This window comes from Camarhynchus parvulus, chromosome 2 (genome assembly GCF_901933205.1).
Source record: "Camarhynchus parvulus chromosome 2, STF_HiC, whole genome shotgun sequence".
Taxonomy (NCBI): domain Eukaryota; kingdom Metazoa; phylum Chordata; class Aves; order Passeriformes; family Thraupidae; genus Camarhynchus; species Camarhynchus parvulus.
Window position 1 is genome coordinate 124,604,556 of NC_044572.1, and position 25,974 is coordinate 124,630,529.

A 25,974-nucleotide genomic window follows, 5' to 3' on the forward strand; every position below is an offset into this window, starting at 1 on the left:
GGCTACCATGCCCACAAGAATTTCTGCTCAATAAACTTTACATCTCATAAAAGTAGTACAGAATTTATGCTCCAGATCCATGGAAGGGATTAGGACTGATTTCTACTGTAGCTGAAATGTAGATAGACTGGCTCTGAGAGCAACACCTCAGGAGTGAAATCAGACACACTTGACCAGTACTTTTTCATGCCTTGCCTGGTCTGAAGTCTTCAGATGGAAATTCGAGGGTGGCATCTCAGAACAAGACAACCAGAAGCATTTTAGGTCTGAGCCTCCATGCTACATAGAAGAGATTTGAAGTTTTATCATATAGCTGTCCTCAGCTGAAGTGATAGAAATATTATTTTTGGAGAAGAGAATCCCTGTTTCATCATTACTCTCAGCTACAAACCACTAAACTCTGTAGGTGTTCCGGGTAACCTTGGTCTACTCTGTCCCTGTTCCAGTATTTCAAAAGATTTTGAAAGCTGTTTTGTGATTTCTGGCATTTATATTCATTTCTACCTCTGAGCTTTTGAAGGCTTTCTCATAAAAACTTGTTCTACAGAAAAGATAGGGATAAGAGAGACCTATGGAAAGTTCTAAAGGAATTTTAAAGAGGAAAAATATCTTAGATTGTGTCCTTTCATGGATGTAGTGCAAACTATTTCTCTAGAAGATCATGAGGCTTTTATGAGCAACTAAGAGAATCCTTCCATTTCTTCCTTCATCTTAATTTTTCCTCTGCTCTGACCTTGTAAGACCCCACCTGGAGTACAGCGTCCTGATCTGGAGTACTGAGCACAAGAAAGGACCTACAGGGGACTTATAAAATTTTACATGGGCAGATAGTGATAGGATAAAGGAGGAACAATTTTCAACTAAAAAAGGAGGGATTTAGATTAGATCTTAGGAAGAAATTCTACACTCAGAGGATTGTGAGGCACTGGAACAGATTTCCCAGGGTAATTGTGGGTGTCCCATTGTAAATATTCAGGGCCAGGCTGAATGGAGTCCTGAGCAATCTTATCTGGTGGATGGCATCCCTTTCCGTGATTTGATAGTTGTAACTAGATGATCTTTAAGGTTCCTCCCAACCCACTCTATCCCTCTATGGTATGGTCCCTTCCAACACAAACCATTTCATGATTGTATGATAACAAGGAACATTTATTATCCCAGTGTCGCTTAATCTATTATGTGAGATCAGTGACTAATAAAGTTTTGCCAACACTGAGAACATTTACTTATTTCAGAACACTGTAACTGGGTCTGACTGGGATGGAGTTAACTTTCTTCATAGAATCCTGTAAGTGTTTTGAATTTGTTGCTAAAACACACCAATGTTTTGACTGTTGATGAACAGTGTTTGCACAGCCTCATGATTTTCTCATTTTCCTATTCTGCCTTTGTAATTAATAGGCTTGGTGTGGGCAAGAAGTTATGAAGCAATATATCTGAGACAGCTGACCCAACCTGGCCAGAGGAATATTCTCTCATATAGTCAGAAATAAAAATTGGGAAGGTTTTTCTTCCAAAGCAGCTGTTAGTTGGAGATTGCCTGGATAGCTTGTGGGAGGTGGAAAGTAATGCAAAGGCAATCACTTGGATTTTTTTCCCTTCTCCCTTCGCCTATTACACTGCAAATATCTCAATCCATAAGGCTTTTTAACTCTTGATCTCTCCTTCATCCTGATAGGGGACAATGGTAGGGGAGTGAGAGAGGGACTATGTGGGTGCTTAGCAGCTGGCCAAGATCCGCCCAAAAGACTGAGACAGATAAGAGGGAAGTGGTTACAGTAGATTTGATTTGCTCTAAGAGAGTCATTGGTTAAAAAAATTATTTGTCACAAAATAGTCACTGTTAAAAGGAAGGACTGGAAGTAGAAAGAGGATAATGGATTTCAAAAAGGACAGAATTAAATGAGCTCAGAGATCTGCTGAGTAGAAAGATTCTTGGAAAGAAATTTGAGGGACAAAAGAAGTGCAGAAAATCTTGCACTGAGTGTGCTTAAGGTAGAACAGAAAATTCTCCCAAAGCAAAAAAAAAATCAAAGGAATAATACGACAGCATCAACTTTCTCTAACATTCTAAAAATTGAAAAGGAATTGTGCAAAATGTGGAATCAAAATGCCATGACTGGAAGTAGAAAAGAAGAGCCGAGTCATCCTACAGGATGTCAGAAAGGTTGAAATATAGAATCATACAAAGTACAAAGGTAACAAAAAATTGTCATTAGACTAACATCCTCTGATTTTGGTTAGGAGGAAAAGAGAACAGATGATACAGAAAAGAATTCTTTTACTTCATCAAAAGTGGTTAGCTGACCAGTTGTTAAAGAAAATCCATTTTTACCAGAGGGTATGCAATTAAAAAAATTGTCTAATCAATGTTTGACTAAGTGAATATGATGGGCATGATCTGATAACATTCACAATAGTGTGTTCAAAGGACTAGCTGAATCTGTGTGTGGACTATTAGTGATTCTTTCCAAAAACTTATGGAGGTCTTGTATGGTAAAGAAACAGTGGGTATGGGAAGGTGTTATACCTATTTTTAAGAAGAAGAAATACAGAAAATTATTAGATGAGGCTAGCTTTGATTCTAAGAAATGTACTAAAACACATTATTAGAAATCAATTTATCAAGACAAAGAAATTAATAAATTGGTCAAAAAATCAGGAGCGTATTATGCTGAAGCAATGCAATTTCCTTATTTGACAAGACAGCAAATTTAATGTAGAAAGAGATACGCTATAAAGTCATTGTCATGGTTTAGCAATGACACTCCCAATTTAGTACCCTCTGAGACTCTCTCAAATGAGATTCCACTTGCTCGCTCACACCCCTTTCCTTCCCCCTTCCTGCTTCAGGGATAGAGTTGAGAATTGGAGGCACAAAGGAGTGAAAATTGCAGAGACAAGAACAATTTACTGGCAACAGCAATGAGATTAAAAAAAAAAGGAAACAGTAACAGCAAAAGTACTAATAACAAAAGGTATAAGACAAAAATTATTTACACAGAAAGCCCATGGCCAGTACCAACCAGTTTTTCCACACCACACCACACCGCACTGCACCGCACCACACCACACCACACTGGAAAAGGAATGCCTTTCTTTCCAGAAATCAGAAAAAAATCCTTTTCCTCTGTCCCTGGCAGTGGTGTAAAATGTTATTCAACAATATCCAGGTGATGGCCAGGCCCACCCAGCAGAGCACAGAGCAGCCCATAGCTGCTGGGCTCAAGCAGTCTGCTCCTCTGGGCTCAGTCTCCTGGTAGCTGGGACCACAGGCACACACACCACCACTCCTGGCTAGTGTAAAAAAAATAACTCTGTCCTCGATGAAACTAGGACAGTCATTTAAACAAAGTTTGACGCTTACTTTTCAGTTTTCATAAGCATGATCAGGAAAGTTGTCTAGAAGAAGCTGTCTTAAGGTAGAGAGCCAATGGAAAAACAGTGACTGTGTACAACACAGTATTAAGGATAATAACTGTTAACTTTTCAGTTTCCTTGGTTAATGATTTTTTAATGGTATTTTTTATACATGAGACAACATAAAGAACAATTTTAAGATAAGCAAGCAGGAGTGCTGCACAGGCTTGCAGGATTTTATTTACTTTGAAGTACTTGAGGCTTCAAAAGTGTTCAAAGAACTGTATTTCTGAAAAGAAATTTGTATCACATTTATAGGTGGATATACACATAAGTCATTAATACAAAGCAACTGATGTCTATGATGTGCTATATCCTCATAATTTGCTTGTGTGTCCAAGTCATTAGATTCATTCTTTCCTGTAATGGTATAATCCTCTTTTATATCTCAGTTCAGGATCTACATTCTTTTATTTCAACTTTTCTAGTTTTATGATCTGTGTGAAAATAATCTCATTTAATCTTACCTATATGAAATTTATCATGAGCCTAAATGTGAGACACACAACTTTTTTTAGGCGCAAGACAGATAACTAAAAAACAAAAGGACTTCCATTTTTTTATTTAGGCCTTAAAAAAATTTCGAGAACATTTTGTCTTTGCTTCAGAAAGCTGTTAAACACATTATTAATTTTAAGCATGCTCATTGAATATCTTAAAATGTTCTTAGATTAGTGCTCAGGAATCAGTTAAATACTAACATAGCAGTAAACTCCATCATCATCCATCCTAATTTGCATTGCATTGAGGGGGACCTAAATCTCAGAAGATTCAAAATTTTTCTGAATTTTCTTTTAGCACACCACTTCTGCAGAAAATCACACACTTAAAAAAAAATCTACATCTTAAAATTGTTTTGCATCTCGTTGTATTGGTCTAGACTCCAGCAAAAATTAATGGTACCAGCAGCAGATCTTAAGATCTTTGAAACACAAGGTGAAGATTAAAGGTGCTGACACAAATGTGTTAAAGCACTCTTTGGGAGCAATGTTTTGGTAAAATAAAACATCACACTTTGTCTTTTTAATTTAGTGGTGTTTTGATCAGTATTTCACTAAAGAAACTCTGCGTCACCATATGAAAGCCCATTTACTGTTTTTTTCCGGTGTTTACTCTCCAGTATACCAAAGTAGAATCAACATAAGTAGTCTGATGGACTGTTATTCTGCTTCTCTTCCTCATAAAATCCTTTAATTATTTGTTGTTCATTTCAGTCCGCTACCATGTTATATTGCATATTACATACATTCCTGAAGGCTTTTTCTCCATTTCAGAAGCCTTTGTTTCACTTTCTGACTTTGGAAGCTGTTGATGGTGTGCAACCATTCACAGCTGCTCAAGGAGTGGACCCAAGCCCCAGGACAGGTGGAGCAGAGCCACCATACACATGCTGCCCATGGCTGGCCCTCCCTCAGGGCATGGAGCATGTCCTTTCTCTACGGCTGACATCCTGGGAGCTGGCTAAAAGTTTTATCTGACACCCCTCTGATAGTAACAAGGTTGAGAGGGTTTGAGAAGGATGACAAGGGCACCTACTTTTGAGTCTTTTGAAAAAACAAAAACACTGTGCTACATGCTGGCCATAATGGCGCCATTTTTATTGCCATAAAAATGAGCACAATTACCGCAGACTCTGCTGCATGAGGTGGTAGTGGGGTTCTGCTGGAGATCACATTGGGGAAGGGGAAGTCAAAACCAGTGTGGTGGTACTGGTATAGCTGAGAGTGCAGTGTCCCATATCACATCCAAGTCTGCTTTCTGAGAAAGCTAGTTACTTGACAAATCCCCAAGGTCAAAGTGATATTTGTACAATGTGGCAAAGCAGGGCACTAGGATTTGGAAAAGAAATGGAAAGGCAAGTGTGACAGTGTTCACAGGGGTTTTCAGGTGAGGGAAGAGACGAGAATGTTGACTCTATGTTCAGAAGGTTTGATTTATTATTTTATGATATACATTACATTAAAACTATACTAAAAGGAATAGAAGGAAAAGTTTCACCTCAGAAGGCTAGCTAAGCTAAGAATAGAATAGAAAAGAATGATAACAAAGGCAGCTGCCTCAGACTCTCTGTCCGAGTCAGCTCTGCTGTGATTGGCCATTAGTTACAAATAAGCAGATGAGACCAATCACAGATCCACCTGTTGTGTTCCACAGCAGCAGATAACCATTGTTTACATTTTGTTTCTGAGGCCTCTTAGCTTCTCAGAAGAGAAAAAATCCCAAGAAAGGATTTTTAATGAAAGATATCTGCGACAGGCAAGTTACTGGGCTCTGCCAGGATATCTAGTCAATCTCTTTGCTCTACACAATTTAACATTATAGTTGACCTAGAAATTTTTCCAAAACTGTTTTATCCAAGAAAAGTAATCCCTATGTGGATTATTTTCATCCTTGCCAAACTTCAAGCTTCTTTGGAGTGCAACAAGCAAAACTGGCAGGCACCAGTGTCACATCTTGAAGAAGACTCAGTGAGGAGTTATTCAATCCCCAGACCTCCAGTATTCTTATTGCTGTCTGCGAATGAAGCTGGCTAGCCTAAGACCCATCCTGCTGAGGCACATCCTGGAGTGAGACAATTAACAGAATGGATCTAGTGAATAGATTAAGAAAGCCAGGAAAACCTGAGTGAAACACCCTCTCACTATGTTGGCTTGGCTGTAACCAGAACCAGCCACTGGTGTTGAGTTCCCACAGCACTGTCCAGATGTAGCACACGGTGACCCTGCAAAGGCTTCCCTCCACTTTTTTTCCAGCTGTTCTCTGAAATTTCTGGTGTACAGTTCAGCATTGTGCTATCTACAGTTCAGCACTCTCTGAGTGGTGTTAGATAGCACAATGATTTCCCATACCACTCACTTTGTCATGTAATGCAATTGAAATGTATATTTAAAACGCCTGATTTAACTTGCTACTAATTATCTACATTAAACAGCATTTACTTTACAACTTCATAACTTCCATGGCCTCTGGAACAAATTATTTTATTTAAATGGCTAATATTAGTATACTGGAAAGGGATATTCTTTTATTTACATGGTATGGTTATTTTTTATGTGGGGTTTTTTTGATACAAATACTTTATCAATTTCCTCAGCACATTTTACTTTTATAATCTCAAATACAAAACTGATTGAATTATGTTGCACATCTTGCTTTTCATTTGGTTTTTCAGTCTTATAGCAGAGGCTGAAAGAATTGCTTGTAGTCCTTCTCTACTTGCCCTCTGCTTCTTACATTTATTGTAAATATAGTTTATAGAGACCAGTGTGGTCTGAATTACCTCAGAGCCATCCATTATTTTGAGATGCTTTCATGAGCACTCCTGAGCACCCTTCATTTCAGGAAAAAGTGTGAAAAGGACACTGATGAGCAATTCGATTTTGTCTTCTAGTATAGGAATCTTCTTGAGGTCATTCCTCCCTCTTGAAAACATTAATATAAACCCAACAAGATCTGCACCAAACAAGAATTACCATTCCATTAGAATACTGCAGGATTTAGCATCATTACTGTAATATTGTGCCTCTGATAGTGTATTATCAATCTTTTGAAACATGTCATATAATAAAAGTTTCTGCAGGTATAAGTGTCTTTCTTAATTTAATACTGTCCTAGATTTCCAACAACATTTTTCTTTTAATTTTCTTTTTCTTAATGAACTTGTGTGTCCATCATAATTACTGATCTACAAGAGACTAAAGACACAGTCCAGAAAACAGAAAAAAAACCTTATAAAGTATTTTCTGACACTTTAGTCTTACATTAAATTGTGGTTACAATCCCTACATTATTCTATATGCTGAATGAAAACAAATATATGTTTATGGAACATAATTTTTCTATGACTATATTATATTAACACAATATAGTGTGATGTTTATTTTGAATCAAAGTGATTCTTTTTCTACAGAAATGTATCCTCCTGATGCTTTTGATTACTTTTCTTTATGAGAAAAGCTATTTTATTTCAGTACAGTGGAATGGCCTTAAGATAAATGTTGTTCTGCAGCTCTTCTCCTGACAAAAGATTTAGCTTCCATAAAAAATCCCCACATTTCTAGATATGTTTAACTAGAGAGATTTTAAGTCCAGCAGGATATTATTTGCATTCATTTCATCAAAGAATGTCACCGGTGGTCACATTTGAAACAGTCATTACTGTACAGAAAAAATATAATTTCGTTTCAAATTTTTACTTGAACAGTACAAATTTTACTTGTGTTATGAATATAAATACTATTCTCAATTACATTAAAAATCTTAAAAGGTAGAAATACAAGCTATAGCAGACCCAGTGATTCAATTTGAACCTTTGTTTGTTTGTTTGTTTTCTTTCAATAGGAAAGACCTCCATGTCAAATAACTAATATCACAGGAATATTTTTTTTTTAAATCTGCTGATGGAAAGCAGCACATACAAGTCTTCATTTCTAAATTATGGTGGTGTAATTGCAATCAGTTTTATCCCATAGATGTTTAAAACAGTATATGTGATCAGAGGGCCTGGGAAAGGCAGACAAATGTTTAGGTTTACCCTTTCGCATGATTCAGAGCATGATTGTACAGCACTTCATAGCTTTAGAAATGGGGGAAAATGGTGGAGGGAAAGATATTTCAGATCCTTAGCAACAGGAAAAACTTTTGCTTCTGTTTATTTTGAAATAAATCACAGATAAAGACCAAAATATATAAAATGCAACTGGCACCTTGATTTCTTCATTCAATCATATTATTCCTAATCTGTGGTGTAACTCCAATAATAACTAGGACAACGAAACTTTTTTTTTAAATCTTCCTATTCACTATTTTAAAAATACTGCTAACACCCCTTAAGGAGGAGACTAAGGCAGGTTTTGCCTCTCTGATCATCACTACATGATAAATCTTACATTTTCCTCATGTTTGTTTGCTTTTATTCACCATCAGTTTTTTAATGATGGCATTGACACAGATCCATTTAGGAAGTCCTGTTTAAAGACTAGCACTTGTCTTTGTAACAATATTCCCTCAAGTTATCCCTTAGACTTATACAGTATTTCCTCAGGTTTTTTTTTCCTCTTTCAAGAGGATGACTCCAGCTTATACACATCTGCACAGGAGCTGCATCCCTCTTTCTACCTCAATACTCTTCCTCTTGCATAAGGTGATATATGGTATCACATGAATGATCTTGTCTTCTTCCACAAAAGCCCAGACACCATAATCACATTCATGCTCAGAGACTGGCAAATTTGGAGAATAGGCTGTTCACTTATTATTGTTGGGTTTTTCTCCTGGTGTTTAATTTTCTTTCTTAGTTTTTACTTCTGCTATGAAGCCTGAAGAAACTATAGATAAAGTATCTAACTGTAAACTTATCTTTTTTTTTTTCATGGTTTTTAATCACTGTTTATACCACAGTAGAACAGAAAACATATCCACAATCTTCTGATGGCATTGAAATTATTATGACTCTTTTCTTATTCAATTGAAATAATTATGACTCCTTTCTTAGCTGAGAATTTTGGCAGCTAATATAAATGAAAAACTTTGACTTATAAATCAAAAAGGAAATTCCTAAAAGATCCAGAGTATTGATGGGTTTGCCTGCAGGCAAACAGAAACGGTAGTTTTAGTCACACATTTGCTTTAAATCTTGACAGCCTGAGGCCTATCCCTATCCCTTATTGCAATGTGAGATTTCTACCCTTTATTACTGCATGGATTCTTGCATTTAATATAAGAAATAATCACTTTGGACTCATCATGTCTTCCATATGAAGATGATGTCTTCTGTAGGTATTCTGGTGCATTTCACTTAGGATAAAAAGGCTAGTGCCCTCAACATATTAAAAAATCAGAAACCGACAACATGATATTTTTCTACATTTGAGTTGTAGTGAAAAAGGCATAATGGAAACAGTATCAAGAGTTGCAGACACCGCTGTTCAGAAACTGTCCTATTAAGTCTTATGCTCATGACAGAGAATAGAGAAGGGCCTGTCTGGGCATTGCAAATGAACAGAGGAATTCTTCATTTTCAGGAATTTAGTAAACCCTTAATTGCTGCAGTATTCAGAGATGCAGAATGCTGTGCTTCAGAGAACCACTTAGTGGACTTGCAATTAGGCATTGGTTCTCACATAATGTAACTCCTCTAATTATATTGAAGGCTGTAATTTGGTCTGGGAGATGCTGGTGTACTGCAAGGGCACCATTTAAGTGGCTTACAGAGAGCAACAGAAATATGATGCTGGGTTATAAATTTAGTACTCTGTGAATAAGGAAGGTTGGATATACACACTATAACACATTTTAAAGTCTTATGAATTACATTAGAAGAAATTTAAAGTATAACTAATTGGAAAGAAAATGGATTGCTAAGTAAAATTACAAATAGCATGGAAGGCTGTGTGAAACACAGAGGACTATAGCAATATATTATTATACAGTGAATTACAAAAATAAAATTACCATTAACCTTTATTTCTTGGTGAAGTCTGTTAGTCTTGGAGCATACTGTCTGAAGATATGCTATCCACCCTACCAGAACTGATACTTAGTGCTGTTGATTCATAATGTCAAATGTAATTTTGTTTTTTAAAGCATAGGGTATAAATTGCATGCCTTTTTGGTATTGCATGCCAGTATTTCCAAAACTTCTGGGAAAAGCATTGGATATTTTATTGAAAAGTAAAAATGTATTCATAATCATATGTGATTTGAGTCCTAAAAATGACCATTTTCTAACACCTATTGTCATAAAAATGTATGCTGCATTTTTCAGTTTTGCATGAGTGAGGTTATTCTAGGAAGCAGCATGACAAACATGAATCTTACATTGTTAGAGAAGTGACCCTCCTGTAACTGCTTTAAAGTGTTAGTATTGTCATTGAGGGGAAAAGGGTATTAAGCCTCTACCCTTGGGATTCCCAAAGGCAATGCCTGCATTAACCTTCATCCTTGTGTGACTGCAAATAGCCATGCAGCAAAGTAGTATTGATTGTGTGCATTAGATCAGTCAACACTGTTTTGTTCAACCCACCCTGAAGAAGACATTCTAGATGGTTTTAGATCAGAACATATTGACCTGAGTGTTCTTACTCTGCTTTAAAGCAGAAGAGGGTCAGGTGAAATCAACTTCATGCAAAGAATGATTAAACCTGTAATGAAGAGATCTCTAAGGCACACTACTTAGAACACTACATTTTTCTCAAAATTCTGGCTTTTTTTTGGAGCATACATTTTTGCAAAATTCAGCAACTAGTAAAAATCATGGGAAAAAGCAAAGAAAAATTGACAGCAGCATGGAGTTGTTTTCATTCCTCAGGTTTTGTTTCCTTTGCTTTCTTTAACAAAGGTACCAAACTGAGCATGTTTTGAGTTTGGGAAACTTGCAAGAATATCACTATGAATCTAAGTTTGAATTTCTTCATGACTGGAAACATCATACAGTGATGTATGGGTTAAACACAGTTTAGCTTATAACTCTGTTTAGCAACAGAAGACTTGGGTGGCATGGGAGGAACCTGGAATCCAGTATTACCTAAGAAGGTTTTCAAATGCATAGTCCGAATCAATTTTACTCCAAATCACAATTTCGTTTTCCTCAGACATACTACCAGGATTTAGTCAACTATGAGAATCCATGCCACTGTTCATGTTATCTTTGTAAGTTTTGGATTCATACATAAAGATGCAGCAAAATCTAACTTGTAAAATCAGATAGGGTACGGTTTTAAAATTACTTAGAGCTTTTAGGTTTCCCTCTCTTCTTGCTGCCTAAAATTTAGGCCACCCATTTAAGAATATTATGGGAAACTGCTTCATTTTTTCCTTTAGTTCCCTTGAGTTCTCCACGTCACCCTTTCCTACTACATCCCCAAAACCCTTCCGTCCTGTGTTATAAAAGTAATGCATTCAGTATCCACTATGACAATGTACATTTCTATTGGTATATCAAAACCAACTTTTGCATATGCTGGTTTAAGTCTCATCCTAGCCTCTTGCTGCTGTGAAAGTTAGCACAGGGAAGAGGTAATCTCTCTGAAGCACTTCCTCACTGTACGTAGAGATACGTTATATTCAGTTTTTCAACTGTCAAACTTCAAAGATAACTCCAAACAGGTTATTAATTACATTCTACTAACTAGTGGTGAAAAAGTTCCTATCCTAGCTACCCATGGGGTAAAAAAATCCTAGTGACTCCTGTCACTTGTACTCATGACAAGAATTTCATGTTTATAAAAGATGTAAGATACACATTTTTCTAGGAAACTAGCTAAATTTGGTCATCTGCTACGTACATCTGATACATATGGTACCTATGCTACAGATCAGTACAGACTGACATCAGGTATTATCGACAGAATCCTGTGCTAAGTGTTCCCTCAAAATCTTTTCCTACAGAAAGTGCTATGGCACTACCCTGTCCTGGGGTTAGGAGTTAAGTAGAACTGGCTACTTAAAATGTGCTGTATCAATAGTCAGTGGTTTTTGCAACCTTTTTAAAAAATATAATAGAATTTAGTTTAATTTAATTAATTAAAAAAACCTTGCACATATTTGCTGTTGTCCAGACATGTAAAGTACTTAAAAATCACATGTTTATATATATATATATATATATACACACACATATATATATATATATATACTGGGACAAAATTCCATTTCTTTCACTTCAAAACCCTGAAAAGACTAAAGGCACCTCCATCTTGCAGCATGTTAAATGCAGAGTAAGTGCATGAATGCAAACCAAACCCTAAGGTGAGCAGAAGCATTCCTAGACAGAAAATCAAGCTGTCTTACGGGGACAACCTATAATTTCAGGTTTCTCTATCACAAAAAATTAAGCTGCATAAGATCCATATCACCCACAGATGTCTTGGGAAGTTAGTTTCTTCTGGGTACAACTTTTTCCTCATGGACTTGGAGAAAAGCTGGTGCTTCAATGAGTGATCTAAGTTATTCTCAATCTTAAATAATTAACCAAGTCAAAAAAGTCACAAAATATTATTAAAAAATGTATCTTTTTAAATCAGTCAGAATGTGTAATGTGTTGTGATACTTTCAAAAGGGACTAAATATGTATTATACATCTATTAAGGGTTATGTATAGATCTGTATAGAGAGAGGCTGGTAGCCAAAGGGATAATCTTGTTTGATAATCTGTTTATCCCTAGAGTGCTTACTAGTGTAGTAGCTTTCTTATTGAATAAATTCTTCAGTAATTAGTAAAATTTAGTTTTAGTACACTTGAATATTTCAGTTGTGAACTTTGATTAACCATGATCTGAGACTAGAAGAGAGGAAGCATGTGCTGATTAAAGGACACTTCTCAACCAGCTCTGAGGAAAGATGTTTTAATACATCCCCATAACTAGGAGTCTCTTGTTACTCAGTTCTTCCTCTTTTAAAAAGTTTTTTTGCAATACCCAGCTAGTTGTCCTTCATTTCATATATGTATAAAACAATTCTTGTTCTCGAATTCTCATTCTGCTTTTCTTTTTTAAATTTCATCACACTGAATTAATGCTAATTCTTCAATTTATATAAAAAAATATTTTAACTCTCTTCACTGGATGATTAAAAAACAGCTTTTTGGTACCTATTTTACATGCAGTAACGTCTTTGTTAAAATGCTTTATGCACACCAAGGTTAAATGAATCATAACACTGAGTGTTCCTATTACTTTATGTGTCTCCCTTTCTCTCTGACATAATTCTTTGTTCATGGTCATGCTGGGGATAGATTTTATTTTCACAGCTTGATTATGAGGCTCTCATATCAGGCAATATCAAGAACTTTAAAAATGAGACTAAGTCTTACCTATCATCTGTCTTATCATTTATCCACCAAGCATCAAAGGAATCAGTTTGCACTGAAAAGTGACAGTTTGAGTTCTCAGTATGTTAATTTCCACCCATGGCTTAAGTGATGTATTTTATTTTGTGTTAGAATCTTTATATTTCAATAAATAACAGAAACACTTAGGTCTGTCAAATACAACCTCTTGAGGTACTGCAAAAACTTATACATAGTATATGACATTATGCAATGTTCATGAAAACAACAGTTGGTTGTTGTTGTTTTTGTAATCTGAATTATCAATTGCAATGTCAAACACCAGATGGGAGTGGAACTTATTAAATTTGTTAGGGACAATTGTAAAAATTTACATAAACATATAAATTAGTCTTCCATTCCCTCTGCTTCTTAAACACTTCTGATAGATTAGATCTTCTATACAGACATTCTACTATTTATTTGTTCCATAATATGGCAGAGTTTCTTGATAAAAATTGTCAACATTTATAAAGACATTTTTGGAAGCTTCAGAAGGAAAAATGAGCTTCTTATCCTATTCTATTTGACAATAGTTGCTGACAATGTCCAGGAAAATTATCTTGGATTGAAATTAAGTCACAGAAACCAGAAAGGAAGGATGACCTAGTGTGCATCAACAATTGTTCTTTCAGACCCAATAGATAGTGGAAGTTATATGAAATTATATTTCTTCTGAAAATTAAGACATGCTTTTATTAGGCTTGCTTGCATTGAATAGAAATATTGGGAGGTAGCAAAATTTATAATGCACATGCTTTAAAAAAATTAGGATGACAATATATAACACTACTTAAAAAGTTCTGAAGATGGTTTTTGATCACTTCAAATCACAAATTCAACATTCAGAAAAATGCATCCATGTTTGATTATGTGGATGGAAACTTGTTTCTTTTGAAAGGTCCCTTGAGTTGTTCTTGTCATTTTAAAATTTAATGCATTGAAAAACAGGGTGAACCATAAATCTGCATATTCTTTCACTATGCAAATTTCTGCTAAGTCTTTGGTCCTGCTAATTATTTGGTTCCTAAAGCTGCACAATGCAAAAAAGACATACTTGGCAGGTAAATAAGTCAGCCACATCAGTTAGTCTAAATACACACTAACACTATACTGAAGTCCAAATTGCTTTACAATGTCCTGACTTTCCTATCTGGCTTGAATAAAAATGCTCCCAACTCCCTTGAAAACTGCAGTCACTATTCACGCATTTTATAGTCAAACAGAAAATGTCTGATGTCAGCTACACAGCCAGCTAATCCTCCTCAGGAATTTTGATATGAAGGTTGTAACCTAAAATGATGACTCATCTGAAAAAATATTAGTTCCTGACCCCTTTCTCTGATTCAGGGCAGATGGTTTTGTTTTTTCTACAAGTCAGAATAAGAATCCTAACAAATTCATTAAATTACATGTGTTTTTCCTACTAAGTGCCTAAAGATGAAATTATATGACAATCGCAAAGAAGAATATATTGATTGGTAATTAATTACCTTGGAGAATCCTTGGCTAAAATCCATTTGCTTGTGTACTGCATTTATATTGTTAGAAATGTTATTCGCTTTGTCCTGTACAGAGTTTTGGGAAGGAGAGGAGAGGATTCTTTAACAAGTAATTATATAGATTTATGTATCTTGGATCAGGCCTCAAATGCAGAAAAATTCTTACCTGTAATCTTAATAGGACAATTATGCAAGAAAGTAGAATTTACTTTGGGCTCTGTCATTCCATGATTTGTTTGCAAGTCAAAGAGGAATTCACACACCCTTATGTAGTCACATTTCCCTGTATGTTTGTCTGTAAACCTTGAAAATTTATCCATCTGAATGTTCAGTCCGTGTCAAAGATGGAATTTAGATAATTGCCATTTATGTAAGAAACCTTAGCAGCAAAGAAAATAACGAAGCGCACAAGTGGGCTAATCAGACTTGTAAAATGTCTCAGGATGCAAGGAGAATAACACAAAATGGGAAATTTGTAGGGTTCTTATTTTAAACACAGCGTGACAGGACTGTAGCATGTCAATGGGTAGTAATCAATTGCCTATGCCTGTTCATTTTACAGTGTCTGGTTTTAATTGAGCAACTGACATAGTGTAAAAATTCTTTTTCCTCCTGAAAAACTTATCTATTATAGGTAGATAAGGAAAATCTTAGCTGAAAATCAAAGTAGAACACCACCTCAGTCTGCCATGTCCCAGTCATGCTACTGATTAGCCTCCCTCCCTCCTATTCAAACTGGTATATTGCCTTGCCATATTGACAAACTCATCTTTTGTGATGGGCCATTTCAGGAAAGAAAGAAAATATCTCAATCTCTTCTGCTTCACTACCACTCCTACATAATTAAATTATGATTCCCTTTGTTTACTGTCTACTTAGTATTTCTTGGACACAAAAATATATTTTTGCAAAGACATCTGCTTTAAGATTTTTCCTGGAGGTGTATGACAGACCTTCTGAAAACTTATCACAATTAGTCTTTTTGCAATATCATATTTAATTTTTCAAGAATTCCTCAAAACTTTGGAAAAGTCAGTATACATGAGGTTGAAAAGAAAGGTAAAAAGTTTTATTGACTATTGTCACCAGTAAATTTTATATAAGATGTTATTTCATATTGTGTTGCAGTTTTAAACCTTTATATTAATTTGCCACATACTGAATTACCAAATAAAAGACCAACAGATAATTGTGTTCCTTTACTATGAGGAACACTTGAACTAATTAAAAGTAATTCAGCAAATTATCTAAAACCATTTAGTCAAATATAGAGAGAGGTCAAACCTAGAGCAGCACTATTTAAATCAAATTGAATTCCAGCTAGAGAATGGACTTCAAATAGATTTTTAATTGCAGTATTTTGTCCACAGGGCCGTCTATCACACACACTTTGTTTTCAAGTAAAATCCACCAGAATATCCTCCATCAGGGTAGTGCTATGTCTCTCTTGATTACAGAATTTCTGTATTATGAAGTATGTAAATACGTTCTAGGGTTTTCATTCTTTGGCCATCTTGCTTATAGTTAACCTCTCCAGCCAAACACTGAGTGCTTCCCCTGACTGATTCATTTCACTAAGTAGGAAGAGCGGAAACCAAAACACGGCACCAGTGCACAGAACCTGCAGGAGAAGGGTGAAATCCTCCATGAAGGGCCCTGTCATTTTATTGCTCTCAGTCAGCACTGCCTGAGCACAGAGAATGCCAAGCTCAGATTTTCTTGGGACTGCCCCAACCACAAGGACATGCAGCTTTGGGCTTCTACTGCGTTTCCAGTTAAATGCAAAGCCATCAGTGTTTCCTCTTCTATTCTTTTAGTTCCATGAGGATTTCAACCCCAGAAAGAAAGGGAATGTTGAGCTATAATCATTAGGACAACAGAAAAGGGACTGTGTTTTCAATGTTTTGGATTTTAGAGGATGGTAATAATTAAACCGGTCTATTGGTTTGTGAGTTTTTTGCACAAAACCTTGGTTGGATGAATAATAACTGCAACAGTATTCAGTTTTTTTACAAAGAGGACTTTCATGAAACTTTTTCCTTAAAACATTTATTATTTAAAGTATCTTTGTTTACAACTGATGTTAATTTTTTAAAATTAATTATATTTCAAATATTTTATTGTGGGTCTAAATTGGCTTCAGATTCATAAATTAAATGCTCAGTTCCACATATAATATGCTTTGCTGCATTAGAAGGCTACAACGAGGTTACAAAGAGATATTAATGACCTGGGTGTTTATTTTCCTCTCTTTCTTATACAGTATACTCCATGGGAATCATCACAACAGAACATTTTTGCACATCACGTAACCACTCAAAATTACTCAGCTGTCAATGTGCTTTAAGCATGTTTATAAAGGATCCTAAAATCATATACTAATGGTCTTATCAAGCAGCTGATATTAGTAAACTCACTGAAGTCAGAACACTCTAAAAAAATAAGGGCAGCCAGTTGCAGATACCAGGGCAGGAGCACTGCCTGATAACACAGATGAGGACTCTTGTATCTGCCCTGGCTGGATGGAAACTCCCAGAAGAGGCTCCTGCCAGTGTGCAGGTGCTGCATCTCCTCACAGCCACAGCAGCCACATCAGGGAGTAGGAGAGCATTTGAATCACTGGGTTTAGAACTGAGCATGATTCTGGATCTACCAAAACAGTGACACCCAGACCCAGCACAAGGCCAACTCTGGCAAATGGGACAGAAGTTCTCATAAGGATGAAGTAATCTTGTCATACGAGCATGCTGGAAGCCAAACAAAAAAAGAAAAATAAAAATGGCAACAAAAAGAATGAAAGAACAAAGTATTTCTTGTTTACTCTGGACATTCCATTCAAATACCTACACAAGTCATCTCAATCTGTGAAATTCAAAGGGCCTAGATGTGCAACTTTGTAAATATTTGATTTCTAGATCAAAGTTCCATTGGCTAAATGGGATTTTTTCCAAGTTAAGTGGAAACTAAAGTGGAATACTAAAAGTGACTACTAAAATGAATCAGGCCCTTCTATTAATGCTAAATTGTGTAATTAAATAAACTTGACACTAAAAACAGCTGTTTTAAATTCATTGCATAATTGTTTTTAAATGCAATAAATACCTATATTTAAAACTTTTGTTATTTACTTGACAGACTTGAATCAAAGGAGCCTTTCCTGTCCGTTGGGTAAGTAAGAATATGTATATTTTCGTGGATGTTTATATATTTAACAACCATACAATATAATTTATGAGATTATGTTGAGCATAAACATCCTAGCAAACATTCAATATTATGGTTATTTACTATACTTAAGCTTATAAAATGCAGCTTTTAGTCAATAAAGTCAGCAGTCATGGATATTTTCCTTCTCAAAAAGAAACTAAGTATGTTTCACCTTTATTGACTAAACAAAACTTACACTAAAATACATATAGGAGTTAAATGTTGCATTAAAAGGTAGCTGATTTATTAATTTATTTTCACTGACTTTGTTCAGAAACTATTCTAAATCTCATCTATTCCACTTGTCTAAATCATGAAAAAATAATTAATATTGTCCTTTAAAAAAATTGCGATACTTCAATAACAGAAATAAAATCAAATTGATGAAATAGAAAAAAAATCACATTTTAGCTTGATTATAAATCACTGCACTGATTTGCATATTTCAGCCATAGCCTTCATAGTGTCAGAGTAACTTAAACAGTTATATATTCTCTATATATAAATGATAATTCATTGTACTTAAAAATTATTTTAAAATGTGTCATATTCTAAAAAGTATCATTCTTCTATAAAATGTAGACTAATATATGTATTAGCGGTAATTACCTGCTTTTTACTTCTGAGCCAGAATTTCACTTTTCATGCACAGTTTTCCTTTCAGCTTCTTTCTTTAAAGCTTTCCAAAGTGTCCTAACATTCTCCCTCCTTGTTTTCCTTCAGAAGTGTCTTTTTTGTGCGTCTTTACTCTCATCTTCCTTTGTTCACACCATACTTTGTGCTATCAAGAATATAAAGTGCAGACAAAAGATCCCATACAAAATAGTTATTTAAGAGTTAGCTCTACCATGTAACTATCAGTGACTTCTGAATTGCTGTACTAACTGCAGAACTAGAAGTCAACTTCAAACTCTGAAGTGCAGAGTAAACTTAACAAGCAAGAAAGTGTGTAAATTATGATCAAAAGAGCTCTACAAATTAGCATAAACAGGACAGAGATACATCTTGGTTTCTGTAGCATAAAGTAATTATGGTTTGTTGGAGTATATTTTGGATTAATTTTTTGTTGTTTCTACTTTCTACTAGCTCAAAATTGTTGGAAAATATTTGGAGGGGGCATGGAGGGTACACTGTGCTTGTTTTGCATGCTTTCAAATGTCCAAATTTACTATCAAATTCAGTCTCTTCTGTTGATAACTATCATTACTCCAATTCGTAACTTATCCTATTAAGTTGGATTTTTGAGGCCTCCACTCTCATAATGAAGTGATTATTTGAAAATATCAACTTAAAATTAAAAAAAGAAGTTGCATGCCATTTTCATTGAGAAGCAAAGTTCTAAGTACAACAATCCAGCAAACAAATAAAAACACAATGCTAGTGGTTACATTATTTGCCACAAAATAGTAAACCCTATTTCTTATCATGATCTGAAGAACCATGCTGGCAATTTTAGCTTATTTGCCTGGAAGGAAGCATTGTGTTTTGGCTTTGGGTTTGTTTCCATATGAGCAGACTGGTGGCCACTATGTAAACACACATTACGTCCACATATTTATTGTATATGACTTTGTCTCTAAAACTGATTCCTCTTGGGAATTCTAATCTGCACAAATAGACTTAGCTTTTTTCCAGAACATTTCAGAAGTTTGCCTGTAATGTACTTGAATTCTTTTATGCAAGTTCGTAATAATGAAGATAGATAAAATCTCTCAAAATTATTCCCTGTGTGCTGCTTTTGCCTTTTATTTCTGTATTTCCTCCACTCCCAAGGAGGGCATCAGAGGGTTAAACCACCATGTTCTAAGGAGGGGCCCAAACCAACATCCACCTCCTTGGTACCACATAAAAGAGACCATCCTAGTCCCAAAAACTGGGGATTTCTTGTTTACAGAGAATGAGTTCTTGTTCCAGGATCTGTATCTGAAGTTTTAGCCCAGAGAGCTGCAATCACCAGGCTTTTAAAATACAGTAATGTTTGCAGAAGAAACGCTGACTTAACCACTATTAAACAAACACATGGGTGCCCTTAATAGCTCTTGCTGCCAGAGTTTGTCAAAACACCAATCTAAATTACTTTTGGCTGCCTCCAGATGGCTTGATCCTGTGCACCAGCCTCCCATTCATCTATCTTCTGTAACAGAGATTTGTTTCCACATTCTCATTATGCTGCCTGCAGGACCTAATTAAGCTTTTTCATTTTGCTGTGCCTAAGCATACGACTGCTTGGTGCTTTTCCATTGCTAATTGTTTTGGCAGGGGAAGAGAGCATGAAGTGGGGCAACCTAAGACCTCAAGTCTGCCACAAGTTTTTTCTGTATATGCAGAGCTGCAATTGTCCCATAAGAGATCCCACAAAGGAAAATTGGTTGATAAAATGTTGCATTTTTTCCCCACTCTCAGAAAGCAGCCAGAGAGAAGCAGAACCCAGCTCTTACTGTTGTCCTTCATATCTCAAATGCAGGGACAGAACACCTCCTGTACTCCCTTGGTAAAGACAATTCCATTTATCATTTTTTCTATGCAAAGTGCATAGCAAAGAAGAAAAACCCACTTTCCTTTACTCCATGTGCAAGGCAGGGGTGTAATTTTGCACTGAAGCCATAGTAATGTCTTTAATGAAAATCTTTAATAGTAGCATTCAGAAGCAAAAATTCATCAAGAATACAGTCTATTCAGATAAGAGTACCTGAATGCAATACTGTGATTTTGGGCTAAAATACAAAATTGAATTTGATATTGTATTGTCTTTCTTTGCCTCTTAGTGATGAAGATACAATCTTTAGGGAAGGCTGAGATATTTGTTAGTGCAGACTACTCAGTGACAGCCTGTAAGGGCATAGGATAATCCTCTCCAGAAATGTTATTTCCACACATTTTGGGGTTTGTGTTCATATTCAATATAAGCAAGACCAAGAGGTGTCTGGATTTTCTTTCCTTTTCATGTTATATAGCATTCATGCTCATGTAGGTTTAGTATAAAAAAGAAGTCATGCAAATGCTCAAAGTGCCTGGAAGACTTTAATATCAGAGGCAGAAATTTTGGTAAATATCCACCACTGAAAATGCATCAAATTAGTTTAATGTAGAAAAGTTTGAAAGTTTCATACTTAAAAAGGCAAGGCAAGTCAAGAGCCTTGATAAAAAAATATATGGATACTGCAAAATGGACACTGCAAAAAGAACAGAGCGCCACCTCATATTAAGTTCATCCTGCTTTGTGCAAAGGATGTATTATAATTTAAAAGCAATACATATTTAAAATACCAACATATTTTAATTATCCACATCAGCTCTCCATAGCTGGAAATTTCCTAACAGTAAAGATGCATAATTATCACCTCAACAAAACAGTTATAATTATCTCTAGATAATTAGATTGGTTATTCAATTATTAACCACCAGCTATTTCTTGGCAGCTGATTTATCTTACCTATCCGCATTTAAGAGTTTAGCACCTGATAAATTTCAGCTAATACTGCATGCAGATTTGTAACTGGTCATTGGCCTGAGCCTTAAAATTAAAATCTTATTTTGTAAGACACAGAAAATGCAGCATCTTTTAAGGCCTGTAATAGTATTATATGGTGAATAGAGGCCATAATTATTTTGTAACTGTGTTGCACAATAAATTCTTTGAATTAATTATTTTTGGTTTCTAACTATAATTGTATGTAACTTCCATAATTACATGTGGTCAATATAACTTCACCATATACAGAGGCAGAAAATTCTCTCATAGCAATAATAATTTTGTCAAACATGTAAAAATATTTCTCTTCTCTGTCAGACGTCATTTACTAACATGTCCATATTGCTGAATTCAGAATAGACAGGGAGAGAAAAACAACTGATTTTTTTCTGAGTCTCCTGAAAAGAGACTCATTTACTGCCCACTGCAGAGAATGGGCTTATTTCTGGATAAGCAGAGAATAGTGCTTCAGTGAGATGGTCTTTGAAAATTACCATCTCCAGCATTGAAAAGTACTTTTTCAGGTTTTTTTGATTGATTGTTTCCTATAAGCACTATAATTTTAGGTGGAAAGCCCAGAGGGAAATATAAGAAAAAAATATTGCATTTTATATATTTATGTAATGATGAATAGTTTGTCATTTAAGAAAGAGAGATACAAGTAAAATTAGCACTAGTTAATGCATTTTTTACATTCTTAGTGAAAATACTAGAGGTCTAGTCTACTACTAAAGTAGTAGTATAAACTACTACTTTCCTCACCGAAGTCCTCTTTCTAGAAAGTACATGACAGTAGAAAATACTGAAAAGCCATGCTTTTTCCAAATAATATCCTAATTGCAGTAACTTTCAAACATAGGAACTTAATTCTGCAAGAGACAGAATAATTTTGGTGGACTCAGGTTCTTGGAAGAACTTGAAAATGCTTCTAAACTAGAAAAAGTAAATTTCATTAATTTTCTTCCAGAAGAATAGTTCTAAGATACATAAAATAACTCAAATTTGTCACTCACATTTGTTCCTTTTGCTTAGTAGTATTTTCTTTCCTGCAAGGCCATTTTGCAGATCCATAGGAAATTCTGCTCTCATCCATTGGTTTGAGGGATCACATTCTGCAGAAGTGAGATAGTTTAAATAAAAGCCTAGTGTTTGCAGGGTCTGTTATGATAATACTCAGTCCACTTCCAAAATATGCAAGTTTTTTCAGTTCACAGTCAGTTTTTGTAGGGGTTTGGTTTGCTGTTGATTTTTCAATGGCCAGTAGGTTCTAAGGCACAAAATAGAATGTAGCCATGCAGCATAATCTGTAACAAATTCCATCTCTCTTGTTCCTCATCCTGGTTGTCATGTAGCACCGGTGGAAGGAGCAAACATTGTTCCTACTGTTCCTAACCAACTTCTGAAGAGAGAGAGCTAAGAAAATTATTTTTCTTTGGTAGAGGAATAATACAATAAAAGGAGATATTGGACTCATTTTGCTCTGTTATTATGACTCAAATAAAACTACCAACCAGAACATAACTTGTAACTCTCATTCATATTCAGGCCAGGTATTCAGGAACTGTTTTCATGAAAATCATGGGAGGACTGAACACACCTGACAATTATTTAAACTCATTGTCTAGACCTAGGCAGTAATTTCTCTTGCTTAAAACCACTTTGGTTTTCTGACTTATGCAGGCAGTAGCGGATTATCTGCTTTTGCAGTCAATACCCTTTGAAACAACTGCCTCTGATTATGTGTGAGGTTTAGCCTAGAGGCAAGAGGCACATGTCAGGGCTCTGCAAAGGCTCTTTACTGGATGAGACTTTGTGGACATTCTCAGAGAGACAGGAGGGATTTGACAGCACATACGTATACCTGTGGAAGATACTGAGAATCTATCTATACCATTTAATTTCAGGTAGTGGTACTGGCCTCCTTCTCTTCCAACTTTCCAAATCCCACAAGACTTAAGCTTTTCTATAACTGCCCACTTACTGCTATTTTAAGACTCTGAAATGGGCATGAATAAAGCTATTTCATAAATTTTTTGGTCCACTCCTGGGACTGAATTTTTCAGTGGTTTTGTGACAGTACTCATTGTTTAAATATCCTAGATTATGTACTTTTCCTACTGATCTGCAGTCTAAATCTAATTATTTCATGGTTTCCCTATTTGCCTGATTTTGTCATTCTACATCACTTCCACTTTCACACACAAAACAATATATATATATTACATTAAAAAGACTAATTAATTTGGCAAAAAAATGTTATTTTCCTAATTTGTAATTCCTAAATAACTTTCATTTCAACAAACTCAAGAGATATTAATCTTAATAAATAATTTTTCCCCTCTCTGACCTTAAAAATATCAGTAGCAATATTCTTCATAATTGGGAAAGGCAAGAGCATGAGATCACTTTTTTTCTTCTGGTTGTTCTATTTCCCTTTCTCTTTTTTTACTGTCTTCTATTTCTGTCTTTCAAGACTTCCCTTTCCCTAGCAATTCTAGAAAAACAATACATTTCCATATAATTTATGTGTTGGTTTAATGATGAACTATTCCTTAGCACTCAATATTTGTACTCTCACCTATGTACAAGATAGCCAGGAGGTTTTCTAGAGGAGGGAAAATTATTCGCAAGAGAATGTCTCTGAAGGAAGTTCAGGAGCCTGAAATATTCAGGGAGTGTAGGACTGAAATCTGGGAACATAATAGAGAGTAAAGTCAAGGGAAAAGGACAAAAAGTGAGATATTGCCTTACAATGGAAGATGGAGGGAGGAAGAAGGACAATATTTGCTGGGCATGTACCCTCACTGTGGGGCAAAACAATTTACATCTAATTTCCTTTTTTTTTCCCAAACAGCAGTGACTGACCTACAATTTATAAAAAATAGTGTTTGAAAGGTCTATGATAGCAGTATTCCTATTTCCTGTTTCTGAGGTGTCAACATAGCATCTTGCCACAGCAATCTATACAGGCTTCTGTGAGTATTCAGTATGAATAAGTTTACTGAGGCAGTTACATGCAGAAATATCATGAGACCTAGATCCCAACTCAAAACACATCTGAAAATTCAAACAGTTTTTCATGCTTCTTATGTCTGTTGGATGTGAGAGACTTTATTTATTTTCACAAATTTCCAGATCATTACTGTTATAAATGATCAATTGAAAGCCAAATTATCAAAATTGCAAAAATATTTATTTATCTTTTTGTGCAACCAAAATATGGTCCTCAACACCACAGCCAAAGAGACAGCGTCGAGCCCGGGATCAGCGCTGGGTGAACCTGGAGCTGACCTCTATCGCATTGAATCCCGCCTCGTTCACGAGAGCCGCTTCTAGCGGGGATGTTTTATACAGTTTATTATGCCCGAGCTGAAGGAGTCCCAGTTTCTTTTGTAACTCTGCATATTCATAGTTGGTTCTTTCACTGTGCAGACTTGGACAATCACCATTGCTTGGTTGATAGCTAGCGTTGATCAAATCTCGGGAAGCTGTGTATTCACATGTATCTTTCTGGTGACTTGTCTATCTTGATTGATGTCATCTGCAGGACGATGATTGCTCTTAGGCGGTTTCCAATGACTCAGGATAACGGTGATCATTGCACTGCGTGCATCTATTCATGAGCTAAATGCCAATCCTTGTCTGGCTGCCTTCAGGAATTTTGGAGTTTGAATAGACATCCGCCTCTCAGGCTTCTCGTGGTCAGACTCGTTTGGATTTCACAATCTTTATAAAATACATTCTTTTATAGCGTGAATTATTTCTAACATATATTACAATTACAAAGAAGTTTTATCTAAATTTCTTCCTCTTGATAGATATTGAAAGATATAATTTTGAAGTTTTATATTTTGAGTTTCAAATTCCCTATAATGCTGTACAAATTATCCTGTGTCTACCCCTTGCTCTTCTGCATGTGTTTTTCTCTAACTACTTTGGTACAATAATAACAATTTAAACTCTTCTTAATATTAAGTTCTTAGCACACTAGGCCTTAAACAAATATTTGGAGGGGATGTGATGGTTGATCCCTCTGATTCCGTGCTTGAAATCAATTTGATCTTTTTCACCAGAAACTGAAATTTGATCCATCTAACCTGACATCTTGCTTGCACTTGAGCTACAAGAGAAAGATTAGTTTAAGAGAGTAAATGCTAGAAAGACAGCCAGTGCTGCTGTGTGAACTTTTACTTGACAGTTGCCTTCCCACCCTTCTGTTGTAATATAACTGCAGTTCCTTGATAAAGAGATTTCTTCTTTGGAGTTCAACCAACTGTAATCATAGCAATCAGCCAGTGGACCTGCTTCAAAAGTTATTGCTCTACACCAGCCTGTGCATTCATTGGCTTTCTAAACAGTAAAGTCAGGAGAATGAGAGGAGTGCAGAAAGAGGCATAACAGAGAGAAACATTGCTTATGCAGAGCAAATTGGAACTTGCCAATGTCTCTCATGTTTGTTAAAGATTTTTAAAAAGATAAAGAGCTTCAGGCTAGGTGTAATTGTCTTTAGTGTTGCTCTGTTAATAGCTTTTTGTGTGATACCAAGG

At 35.6% G+C, this 25,974-nt stretch overlaps 1 protein-coding gene across 6 annotated transcripts in view; it reads left to right on the forward strand.

Annotated features, from left to right (window-relative positions):
- Window positions 1–25,974, forward strand: part of RALYL (RALY RNA binding protein like) — a 368,805-nt gene that overhangs the window by 297,923 nt on the left and 44,908 nt on the right. For all 6 annotated transcript variants that reach the window (XM_030971294.1, XM_030971296.1, XM_030971292.1 and 3 more), the window contains one exon: window positions 17,884–17,916. In XM_030971294.1, coding sequence (XP_030827154.1) covers window positions 17,884–17,916 — 33 coding nt within the window. The remainder of the gene's footprint in view (window positions 1–17,883; window positions 17,917–25,974) is intronic.